General features: G+C 37.7%; 1 protein-coding gene across 4 annotated transcripts; it reads right to left on the bottom strand.

The window, feature by feature from the left end:
- Nucleotides 1-4,490: 4,490 nt before the first annotated feature.
- LOC127093263 (uncharacterized) lies at nucleotides 4,491-6,804 on the bottom strand. Of its 4 annotated transcripts, none has more exons than XM_051032174.1 (4): nucleotides 6,527-6,804; nucleotides 6,222-6,382; nucleotides 5,122-5,139; nucleotides 4,491-4,714 (listed from the first exon to the last, which is right to left on the bottom strand). In XM_051032174.1, the coding sequence occupies exons 1-2, from the start codon at nucleotides 6,685-6,687 to the stop codon at nucleotides 6,232-6,234; spliced, it is 312 nt and encodes a 103-aa protein (XP_050888131.1). In that variant the 5' UTR covers nucleotides 6,688-6,804; the 3' UTR covers nucleotides 4,491-4,714; nucleotides 5,122-5,139; nucleotides 6,222-6,231. The 4 variants fall into 4 exon arrangements, with proteins under 4 accessions (XP_050888131.1, XP_050888128.1, XP_050888127.1 ...); XM_051032171.1 differs by having other exon boundaries at nucleotides 6,264-6,382; nucleotides 6,527-6,801; XM_051032170.1 differs by lacking the exon at nucleotides 5,122-5,139 and having other exon boundaries at nucleotides 6,252-6,382; nucleotides 6,527-6,803.
- Between the last annotated feature and the right edge of the window lie 6,450 nt (nucleotides 6,805-13,254).

Genomic DNA, 13,254 nt, shown 5'->3' on the forward strand with positions numbered 1-13,254 from the left:
CTGTTTTTCATTTACAAAAAACATAAATGTTATTATGGGAAAGATACAAAATGTATTAAGACAAAATATGAACAAAAATGAAATGCATAACACTTTATTTATTTTGAGACACAATTATATACACTTATATGTTCGGTAAAACAAGAAATTAAAACAAATCGAAACATATGTTGTCGGCTATATCTATTAGTGGTACCCCCTTGAACTTTTGTGCATTTGATTCTCTTTCAATATTGCTCAATTTCTCGAACTCTGACATCCTTTTTATAAAATGATCCGGCCAAGTCTCGACTTTTGTTGTTGAATGAGCCGTCCACTCCGGCGATGTAAGTGGTATAAGGCATCCCAGTTTCAAGTAAGCTTGAACAAAATGACTTGATTTTGAAATCCATCTAATACACATAATACAATCATTTGGATTTTGAGGCGGGACGATGCTCAGTGGGAAAAAGGTTTCTGGAAAACCGTATTGTGTCAGAACAATACACACTCTATCATACGCACATGCTATTACGTGACACATGTCAGAGAAGCGCATCTATTTTTTCTCCGGTGCCGAACCGCTAAGGTAAGGAACAAGAGACTCCTAAACATTGTCGAAGTTTTCTTTCTTATTATACAATAGTGTGTATGATTCTTTATGCGTCTTCAAGTCTTGGATAAGTTGATGGCAGACAAGTGTATGATTATCTTCTCCTTTACCGAGTAAAGCTGAAACGGCTCGGTAATCGCAATTACCGTCTCCCTCAACCTTGATGATCTGCTCGATATATTTGTGCATAAAAACTGACATCTGGTCAATGAATGGAATTTTTGGCGGAGGCGGCGTATGAGGTGGTTTGCTAATGCGAGCTCCTTTGACAATACTTTTTTTAGATTTTGGAGTTGGTGAGTCGGGAAAAACTTTGTCAACATGTTCAAAATATGAAGGAGGTCGTGTAGTCGAATTATTATTCGGTGTAGGCTTCATTTTCTTCGGAGCACCTTTTGGTTTTACTGGTTGAGATAACGGTTTCATGTTGGTGGTTTCCGGATAGGAAATCTTCCTCAATTTTTCATTGATGTGGAGTTTCATGTTGTCATTGCCTTTCAAAAATCTCTCTTATATCACTTTAACTTCGGTCAAAATAGATATGTTCGATTTACCGTCATTCATGACACCATCATCATCAAACCTAAGTCTCTTGAGTGCAAACCTCGTCCATATTTATTGGGTCACTAAGTTTCACTTTTTTAGCAATAACACAAGCCAATGGGAGATCATATGTTTTCACAATTGTGCATCCGCACTTTGTGCTATCAGAGCCTACACTATCAGCTCATTTAGCCTTGTGAAAAATATAGTTCAAACCCGCCCCAGAAATGTTACCGACCAATTGAGAATATAGAGTGTTGTCTTTAAATCTGTGTTCTAAAACTGTGATGTTTCGACCAAATGGTGTTTGTATCTCATTATACTGGTTTTGAATCACTTGGTTCACGGAGTCCCAGTCTCTACACAAATTGCCATTACTATTTTCCAACCAAAATTCAAAGTAGCATGAGCAGACTCAACTCTGTTAGTTGTTTTATTTCTAAGGTGTCTAACATTATCAGTCCATGCACAAACAATTTTCTCCTTCACCTAGTCAAGGATTGTGCTTTTAACATATTTCAATAAATCTGGATACTTTTCACACACTCTTCTAAAATGCATAACGGAATCGGCATATAGTTTTTTTTATGGAGAATTTCTTATACTATTCCATGCATCTATTATTTTTTCCACAACCACTCCCGCCTTCACCATTTTTCCATCTTCAGACTCTATCTGTTTCGTCCCTACCGCGAATATAACCTGACTTTTCACGTTCTTTGTTATGTGGTACCTACATAGTAATGCATTAGAAGAAGAAGATACCTTTGCAATTGAATTCATCAATGTGGTATTACGGTTAGTAACAATCGCTTTAGGCATCTCACCTTGATCCTTCAACACTGTCCGTCATACCTCTAACGCACAAGTAAAGTTGTCATCTTTTTCACACTCAAGAAATGCAAACCCAACAGAATATGTCTTCTTAGTTGAGGTAACACTAACCATCTCCAATAATGAAAGTTTATACTTATTGGTCTTGTAGGTTGAATCAAGTATGAGCATTGTAGGAAATGTGTTGAACAACTTTATGAAATCAAGATGAGTCCAAAATATATCTCTAACAGTAACTCCATCCTCGCACGTTCGGTACATAGACAACAACTGTTATCATCCAATAATTTCAAGAGTTGTTGCATCTCAGTTCTATCCCCCATAAGCATCTTATTAGTTAGGTATCAAATATTATACATTTGCTTGATATTTAATATATTTTCGGGTCCTTTCCGTTTCAATGTTGCAAGTATATTTTTCGGTTGAACCATATTCGATATCATGTCAGCAACACATTCCTTCTCTTCCAGCATGAGCCGACACACACTAGGATGACCAACTAATTTTCCATACAAATCATGGTTATGTAAGTCACATATCACATTAAATCTTCAGTTTGTGTTTGCCAACATGTAACCACGCACCTTGAACTGACACTCACATTTTCTAGAATCAATGTCGTCTCTTTTAAAATTTCGTAGAGGAGTTCTATATTTCCCGCTTCTTTCGCACGTCATTGTCACAAAAGCGCATCTTCTATCCGAACCATTATCGGAACTTCCGATAACCACGTCAAATCCAAGTTTACAGACCTCCATACGAATCCATTGAAGCATTTGATCACGAAATGCAAACTCTTGCTTGTTTTTAAATGGGTTTCCAACATCTACCGCCTTCACGACAATACCTTGAACATCCGAAGAAACAACTTATTTTGGAAAAAAATCGGGGTGCACCATATCTAATGAAAATAATTACAACATAACAACATATAAGCGCTACTGCTGAAGACAGAACTGGAAATCAAAGACAAACAACTTCCGAAAATGCATCTCCAGATAAGTTCATACTCGTTTTAGAGATACATTTTCGGATACGACATTCTTTATTTCAGCAAAAATCCATGATCAATGCGAGGAATGTAGAGGAAAATGAAGGATCTTTACCTGAAATTCTATCTTCTTTTGCTCCCTATGATGTGATGAATCAAAATAATGGATATTTGGAGTGAAAATGGATTGAGAATATAGAGTTTGTTGGTGAAGGGTTTGGTTGAAAACCAACTATGACAATAATGGTTGTGTGATCATGCAGTTGCGTCTTTTATCAGATATTTTCGGATATGTATCTCCGAAAATATCTGACATGCAAAGGTAACCAAAAATTTCAAAATCCCGCCCATAATTCCTGAGATGCTTCTCCAAAATTTTTACTGAACTGATAAATAAATAATATATTTCTTAAAATGTTACGGAGATGCATCTCCGGAATCAAAATAATCCAATTTGTATGACGTCTCTCAGAATGACCTTTGTTGAATATATAAGAGGTGCATCCGGAAATAGGTCTCTTAAAATATAGGACATTTTTTAAAATTCATGTAGTACGATGAAAACATATAAGATATGTTAAAAAATCTCTATAATCTACTTCATTAAAAACTAATAAAATAAAATTAATTAATTGAATGGAATAAGTTGGTTAATATATTAAGTGCCCAGACATTACTGTTAATTAAATGTTTCTTTTCTATAAAGGCGACTAGACACTATACCTCTTTAATGAACTGTTTTTGATTAAAAAGTGAACATTACTTTTGAAATTCGATTGTGAATGTAATCATAAATAATACCGTATATCACTTTTTTATATTTTATAATACACTGTATTATGCCATGTCATCAAAGGCATTTTGATTACCTTAAACTAATTCTATAATGGTTAAAATTTGTAAATATAAGAAATAATTATTTTAAAAAAAATTATCCTAAGATTTTGTTTGCAAAAAGAAAAAAGAAACTTTTAAAAATATAGAAAAATAGTTAAGATTCTTTTGAAAAAACAATTTTGTACATATTTTTTATTTTAAAAATATTATAATAACATAGATTATATTTGAATAATTTATCAAGTCCTCCAAAAACTCTCCAAACATCTCCAAAACAAATTTTTTAATTCCTCAAATTAGAAGAATTTTGCTTTATAAATAAAAACAAACCTTTCAGAATCCTCCAAATCAAAATTCTTCCAATCTTTCCACTTTATCCTTGCCTTTTTCAAAGCCTTCCCAACCTTTTTTTTCGATTCCTTTCTTCTTCTCTATTTTTTTCGATTCTTTTCTTCAACTCTATTGATCTCTGTTTTCTCTTACATGGTTACTTGATTTCATTGCAAAATAGATATAACATATTAAATGTCAATTATTTATAATCATCAAATCAAAACCAATGCGTATGATAGTGAGTATGTCACTTGATATGGGTGCCAATACCCAACTAATTTGTTGGACAAAAATTCTCTACTGTTGTGTTTATTTCCAAGTTCTTTAAAGCATGCAATGAAAAGCAATATCATTCCCAAATAGTCAGATACAACAAGAATTGATAACTAATCTTGAATGCTGTCGCAGTTTGAATATAACAAAACAGGTTCATTCTTCCGGAGTTAAAAAAAAAATACAAATTAGGTGGAGAGTCTTGTTCAAAATTCTTACAACCGTTTCGTCCCAAATATTACTCCCTATAATTATTGGCCCTCTATATTTCTAAAAGGAAGCCATGAAAATCCAACAGCTTGCTCAAGTAACTGCAACATCAAAAAAGTAAATTATAAAAAAGCATTAGTATTAGTATTACAGGGCAATAAAATTTTAGACTATTGCTAGACCGATCATCAGATCACTTCACTTTCACAAATCATGCCCTCACAAGCACTTCCAATAAAGACCTTAAGTAGTAAGTAGTGTTGATACGAGTTTTGATTTTACTTATGACAAAAATACGTAAAGAAAACTGAATATCAAAACGAATGGGAGGAGGTTGAAATCATTCATGCCAAGCTGCCTGAAGATTTCAAATTGTCTTTTTCAACCAGAAAGCAAACTTCATTACCACAAAATTTTCATTTTTCAAAGTAAAGTATTTGGGTCAAAGAGGTCATTCTCATTTGATTTTAAGTTTAACCATAATAATAAATGGGAATTAGAACATCACCTCAGGAATCAGGATCACCTGTGAAAGGAATGGAGTTTACCAATTAGTAGTATTAGAATAACCGATGAAAGGGCTGGACAACCAGCCATTTCAAGGACGACTCTTGCAGGGATTTGAAATTTTGTGAAAGTGAACAAATTTATGCACGGAATAAATTGAAAAAAATGCCAAAATTGACCTATCCACACGACATTATAAGGGAGGCCTCTACATTTCGCCTTGAAAAACACATAATTTGTATATCATGACAATAGCATTTCCAGAATGGTGTAGAAACTTGAAAAACAAAAGTTAATTACAGTTATTAAAAAATGAAACCTAGCAATGAAAAAATGACTAGGGATACAATCTTCGTGTGTGATTCACTTAGGACTGAGGACTACATCAATTACTGCTAAATCACTAAACATCTTCAACATTCACAAAAGAGTACCACATAAAATGGACATGCCCAAGGGAAACAAAATTGATTGCAGAGACTTTTTAAAAACTGAAAATTCAGTACTTGAGGAAAATCTGAATAGCGCTCAAGATTATCTCTAAAAATCATCAACCCCTCACTCACTTGTACATTTAATTGAAAAATGTTATTGAAATTAATAATTTTGAACAAAGTAATAAAAGAGAACCTACAATGCAGCATTCGTCTCTCCCCATTGGATGATCAACGTCCTTGAGCATCACCCATCTTTTCCATTCCTCCCTATAAATTCAAATCTTAATCTTAATACCTTATCATCCACCAAGCTAGACAAACTCACAAAACTCTACCCAATCCATCTCTTCACATGAATCAAAACAGGACTGGCTAACTTTTAATACTATCAAATTTCTATAGTCTATAATATGCGCAAACTAAAAAAAAAGTTGTTTTTTTGAAACTTTTTTGAGTTAACAATTAGTTTGATACTTGAAAGTATGAGAAACGAGAAACTGTCAATATAATCCTTAAATGTATAGAAATTGCAAACTCATCCACAAGTGCATCTATTATGAGTCATTTTTGTGTGGTCTGAAAATCAATATGGCAAAACAACAAAGAAATCAATTTGAACATTTTTCACAGACAACACATATCCTATGAAACAAACAAGACTCACAAAGAGACTATTAGCGATCTTGACAAGAACGACGGAAGGTACCATTCGACAGCTCGCTGCAAGCTCGTGCACTGACGACAATGTGAGAAGTGAGACAAGCTACGGCCATCGTGCTATGCAGTGGCAAGAGTGACTGTACGCAACCCAATTGCCCCAAATTTCTGCATCAAAAACAAAAACACACAATTCAGAATATGCAAAAGTAAGACATTCACATTCACAATCAAATTCATAAGCAATTTCATTTTCGTTGAATTTTAATTCGATTAGAGAAAAAGAGTGGAATGGTGAGTTAGGGTTGGGACCTGGAACTGGTAGCAGGCATGGAAAAGAGGCGGGACTGGATGCGAGGAGCGGCGAGTGGCGGTGGACGGATGCGGGGAAGGGGGGAAGGCGCGACCGGGCGGAGGGAATTCCTGGCTGTAGAGATGAAGGAGCGAGATAGAGATCCAGATCGTAACGCCATTTCTTTGATTATTGGAAAATTGGAAACACTGTTTAGGGTTTTGTGAGGGTTTAGTTTCAGATTTCCAGTGATAATGGTGTAATGAGTCTATGATATTGATTGTAGCCTCGAATTCAGATGGAACGACGTCGTATTTGCTCCCCCTTTCAACTTATTAAATTTTTTTTTTCATTTTGACTTATTTGATTTTATTTTTGAACTTTTTATTCAAATAACCAAAAAATTTTAAAAAATTCTCAAAATAATATACATTTTAGATAAATTTCTAAACTATTTCACTTTCTTAAAAAAAAAAATCGTCAAAGCACTGATGCCAAATCAATTGGCGACTTTTATCTAATTTAAAGAGGAAATGTCAATTAGATTGACTTCTGCACCTAGTGCTACCAATCAAATTGGCGCATATGTGTAAGTTTTAAGTATAGTCGCCAATTGGATTGACACCAGTGTGTTATATTATTTTTTAGTATAAATAGAGGTGTGGTGTGATTCATTTTTCCACATCTCTTCTCATTATATTGCAAACATGGTTCGTCTTCGTCGCCGCAAAGGAAAAGTGATTTATTCGAGAGACAAGCCTCCGATGGAGATGCTTCTCAGGAACATCTGTAGTTTTGAGCAACTACAAAGGGAGTTAATTTGTTGGTTAGACTGAGACATACCTGAAGGCAAAAAATGAAGTATTGAGAGACACGATGTCATGCGTGGGTGGGTGCGAGTTAAAAATGATAAGGATGCGAGATAAATGATGTTTGGACCAAATGATATCAGTGTGATTGTTGTAATCAATTAGAAATATTGTGTTTAAATGTTGTGGTTAACTAATTTTATTTATTTTGATATCTATTGTATGTGTTGTTTATTTAGACTTGTCATTGCTCGTTTTGTGATATCTGGTTTCTTGTTGGAAAGTGTTGTTGTTTTTAAGTGTGTTTAAGTTGGGGTGATGTTTGTTGTTAACATTGTTGCAACAAAATGTTATTAATATATCAAAATCTAAGGATACAAAAATTGAAAGGAGAAACTAAATTATGATGTAGAGGGTGCTCCGACACTGGGACAATTTTTTCGATTGTGTCCGGGCTGACGACATATACTACATAATCTTATCATTTTATCAGTCGTGTCCATTTCTGTTCTAATACGCGTGCTGTTTGGGCATCCTTTTTTCTTTCTTTGCATCTCATCATTGTGGCAAACTATGTCCCATTGATATGGAGGTAAATATTCCTCAATTGCTAGCACTGTGAAGCTTTCGTTGTAGACATTCATAACGTTAATGACCTTGTAAACACTGTATAGATGGTTGTAAGCGTCCTGGAGAGTATGTGCACATGATACAATGACATGGGAGCAAGGTATATGGAAGCCCTGGAACTTTCCACAGCCGCACCAACTTCTGTTTAGTTTGACAACATAGGATAAATTTTGAATCCCCTCATTGTGGCCCATTATGCCCTATACATTGAAACTTTTCCTATGACGGTCAAAGATTGTAATCGCGTGTGTGCTAGCTTTGATAGTTTCTTCTTTCATCACTTTCATGCACATTCACTGAATAATTGACCCGACATTAACATTGTGCTCCATCTTTCGCCTCTGGTTGCGAAGGTCGATGCCAACCTAAAATAGGTTGTTCTTACCAATGCGGTTATTGGTAGATTTCTAATGCATTTGAAGACATTGTTCATGCATTCCACAAGGTTTGTTGTCATGTGGCCCCATTGACATCCTCCGTCAAATTCCCTTGTCCACTTCTCCAATGGAATGTTGTTCACCCACCTTCCTGCATCTGCATTTGACAATCTAATTTCGTCATGGTAGTGTTGAAATGACGACTGAGTTAAATCATACACCGCATTCACTATTTTTTTGCGAAGGTTCTTGTCTTTGATTGCACGTGTGAAGCTTTGTGTGATATGTCTAATGCAATAGACATGTATAAAAGGAGGATTATGTCATCCGTTATCATGGTTATTGTAAGCACTCTCAGTAGCAACATGTCTGTCGGAGCTCCTTGATACGATAATCTGGAAAGAGTTGATTTGGGGAGTACATTCAAAGAAGAGACAATATCAACCAACAGATTTGACAACGCATCCTCCTTGCAGTTCATCGATATGTGCAACGCTAAGTTGTGATTTCTGCCTTCCTTAGGAAGTTCTTCATCATAAAAGCTCAGATTCTTGCAGGAAGTGATGTTAGCCACAATATGATCAAACTGATCCACCGTTATATCATGTTTCACATAAGCTTGCTCCAATACCTTTTGCAATGCTTCTCTGTGTAATTCAGAATTCATGAGCAGAGACAACACTGAAATCTTGGAAAGAGTTTGGAGCAGCTGCTCCACCATATTAAATTCACTTTTCTTTATCAAACGGAGTACCTCATCGTCATCATTAGGCTTCAAACTGCTGGATTCACCAGACTGACATCTTGGAGCGCTAACCAGATCTACCGTAGGCACATCAACCTTCTTACTGACATCTTCTACATCCTTTGGAAACACATGCCCAAAAACACGACCACTACGGGTCACCTTTGTAACACCAACAATACTCACAACAGAACTGGTCGTAGGAAATGGAACCTCTTGACCATTCTCTAACAGAGTAGCGTTATACTGATACGGAACAGCTTTATCGGATGCATATGAGACTGGGTCCGCTAACCGTATTACTAACAGCGATACCGATCTGTTGATGTTGTTACTACTGCTACTGTCAAACTAAATTACCACCCTCTCAGGGGTTTTGAACACTGGTACTATCACATTGACATCATCTATGTCCCTTGACTATTGAATCTGGATTACATTCTCATTCATCAACTTCTGGATATCTCTCTTGACAACTAAACACCCAAGGGGGTTCACACTGCAGATTGTACAACTGTCGTGGTCATGCTCACAATCACTGATGGTGCACAGGGTCTTATGCATATCAACCAAATATCGACGAATACGTCGCACATCAAATACTCGAAAACTTCCATGGACGCGTGGTCCTCAAAGGACATCATCCCACTCTTCACGAGCTTTTGAACCTCATATTTCAGCGGATAATAGTTCTCAATATCATGGCCAAAAGCCCCTTGATGAAAGGCACAATGAAGCTCTGGCTTATACCACCATGGAAGTGGTTCTGGAATTTGCGGCGGATTTCTTGGTTGAAGAAGGTTCTTGAGAACTAAAGATGGGTACAATTCGGCATAAGTCATAGGAATAGGGTCAAAAGAGACCTAGCAATCATTCGCTCATAGTAAAACGAGCTCAGGGTCTTGAGAAAAATCTTGGTAATCTCCTTTTCTTCCAATGGAGGGTTGATCTGAGCGGCAAACTCTCTCCATCTTTGGGCATACTCTTTAAACGTCTCCTTGTCCTTCTGAGACATCGACCTCAGTTGGTCCCTATATGGCTCCATATCCACATTATATTTGTACTGCTTTATAAAAGCCTCACCCAAATCATTGAACGTGCGAACACTCGCACTATCCAAACCCATGTACCACCTCAGAGTGGCACCAGTCAGACTATCTTGAAAGTAATGAATCAGTAACTGATCATTATCAGTTTGTGTCGACATTTTCCTGGCATACATGACAAGATGGCTGAGCGGGCAAGTGTTCCCCTTATACTTTTCAAAGTCAGAGACTTTGAACTTCATCGGGATCTTGACGTTGGGAACCAAGCAAAGTTCCACAACATTTTTACCAAACAAATCTCCCCTCAAGGTCTTCAACTCCTTTCGCAGCTCAAGGAATTGGTCTTTCATTTCATCCATCTTCTCATAAACATTCGGACCCTCAGACGACTCAGAATGATAGATGGTGTTCTCAACACGAGGCAGCGTGTGAACAACTGGAGGAGGAACATACATGACCGGGCTAGATGCCAGAATGGAAGCAAAAGTAGGCGCAAAACCTTCAGGCACAAAGTTGGGCGGCATTCCCCACGGGAATCCGGCAGGCATGGCAGGAGCAAACTGAGTAACATGCACGGTTGAAGTAACAACCTCTGAAATGACAGTCCTCTAAGGAGGAGGAGTTGCAGACGTTGGAGAAGATTGACTTTTAGCAGCTAGAAGTGACTCCATCATGGCAGTCAAGCGGGCAATCTCGTCCTTCAGTTCTCTGTTCTCTTGTTCCAAGTGTTCCATGATTCTCGGATGATTGGCGCGAGTATTGTATCGATGAGTTAGCTTGGCTGAAGCACAGAAGAATAACCAATAAGACATCTGGCAGAAGAGAAACATGCTATGCAAATGATGCATGAAATGCAATGCTTTGATTATTTTTATTTTCAAGGAACATACTTTGCAAATATATAATAACAATTGTAACAATTTTATTGACCATAAAAATCCTTTTTTATTCATATAATTTAGAAGGATTACACTGAGTACAATTTCAGAAACCAAAATACAAATACAAGAGAAAAGGAGACTAATCATCCTAAGTATCCCCTAACAACGACGTCTGATGATCTGGCTGCAGGCACGTACTTCCTTCGGATGCGTCAGATCTCGGACTCAAAAGAAGTCTTCATCTGAGCCTTCTCGAGGACAAGCTTGTCAACAATCTTCTTCCAAGCACCGGAAGGTTGAGGCCTACTAGAGGAAGATGAAACCTCAGGCTCTCTCTGTCTCTTCACTGCTCGGTCTTCAAGAAGCTCAATAAGTGCATCCTTGTCCTTAGACTCAGGCTGTAACTCTTCATGCTTTCTACTCAAACCATGGAATCACTCTTCCCACATATCCTTCTCTTGCTTCATCTTGGTGAGTGCGTCTTCCAACTCCTCTATATCTTGTTTAGGGAGAGTTGATGGCTCAACCACAACTAGAGACATAGGTCTCTCACAAGCATACAACATCTTCAATTCCAAAGCTCTCTTCTTCACCCAAATTGTGTAAGCTTCCAAAGCTACACAGTTGCGTGGACCAAGCTTGGATCTTCCTTTCCTATGCATATTATGCCAAGCGTGAATCATCTTCTGCTTCAAAAGTTTGGGATCTTTACCCTCTTGATAGAAAATACCTTCTAACTGAGTGTTATTAGGTTTTCTCTCTCAAGTGGAACCCAAGTTGACGACGAGCCAAAGTAGGGTTGTAGTTGATTCCTCCTTGTGTACCAATGAGGGGCACATTAGAGAATTCACCACAACAATCAATAATATTCAAGCTACTCAATGAAGAATCATACCAAATTATATCATCATTAGTGAGAGACCTAAGTCTCTGGGACCACCTTAGACATTGTTTGTTCTCCACAAAAGTAGGCGTTTGAGGCAAGTGCAAAATAAACCACTTGTACAGAAGAGGAACACATCATACAATAGTTCCACCACCTTTAGAATTCCTTAGATGCAAAGAGAAATACATATCACCCAACTGTCGCAGCCTAAAAAAAATAGGGGTGCGAAAAAAAACAACCGGTGAAGAAGGAAAAGACAGAAGAGTCGCCATCGTGCGTTATTTATCCCAAAGGAGGGAAAGGAAACGCTCGAAGTAAACCTGGAAAACGGAAAGGAAAAGACAAGGTCTCGCGACCAAATCTTGGGTTCGGGAGTCGATTATGCGAAGGGAAGGTATTAGCACCCCTACGCATCCGTAGTACTCTACGGGATCCACTCTTGTTGTTCTTGTCTAAAGGGTGTGGGTTTATCTAATGTACCATTTACTAAAAGAGGGGTTAAAAGAAAATGACTCGCACGGATGTCGCATCCGCTGCATACGTATCTCATCTGAATATGAGAATCAGAGTCTTCGTAGCTCGGCTACCTATGGGCTAAAGAGGAGTGTGCTCGCCAAGACATCGCGTCTTATACCTACGTATCTCATCTGGAATGAGAATAGAGCAAGAAGTAGTTCGACTAACTACGGGTTAAGGGTTGTGTTTTGGGCGAACGACGTTACTACGCAATCTACCGGATGCTCGACCTTTGGAGACTTACTCGCCTGTAGTAGAAGGAGTAAACGTGTTCTTAGGAGAAGAAAAATCAATGAGTTGTTTGTGTTTTAGGGATGCTCATGCAAAAAGGAAGTCCTAGACGAAGGAACAACGCTACTTTACTTGACATGCAAACGGGAGACTATACGAAGCCTAGCAATCCTATGGGGAGACGATCACACCATACAAAACAAACATGCATAAAGTAAACACGCCAACAAAGGGGCTCAAACATACATGGGTAGGGCTTTAGTCAAGAGGGGTCATATCAACCTCGACAAACAAGCCATGGGAGGGTAATCGAATGAACTCTTAACCACTGACACTGAACGTCAGGGTGAGCAGATCAAAAGGGTGATGAGGATAAGACATCATAGCTCTTAACCCTGGACAGGGTGAGCTCATGACAAGGCGTGGGGGTTCAGAAAGATGGAACCCTCTCCACTGACCGACCGGACAAAAGATCTTGAGCTTTTGTTCTGAAGCATCGACACGTAGTGTGATCTTAAAGAACGACGCACTGAATAACGGGGGATTGACTACTAATCCCTTTTATCCGTCAATTGCCTCTTCATGGAGGTCTTTAGCACTGGTGCCTCTTCTGGGAGGTCTTCAGGC

This window comes from Lathyrus oleraceus, chromosome 6 (assembly GCF_024323335.1).
Source record: "Lathyrus oleraceus cultivar Zhongwan6 chromosome 6, CAAS_Psat_ZW6_1.0, whole genome shotgun sequence".
Taxonomy (NCBI): domain Eukaryota; kingdom Viridiplantae; phylum Streptophyta; class Magnoliopsida; order Fabales; family Fabaceae; genus Lathyrus; species Lathyrus oleraceus.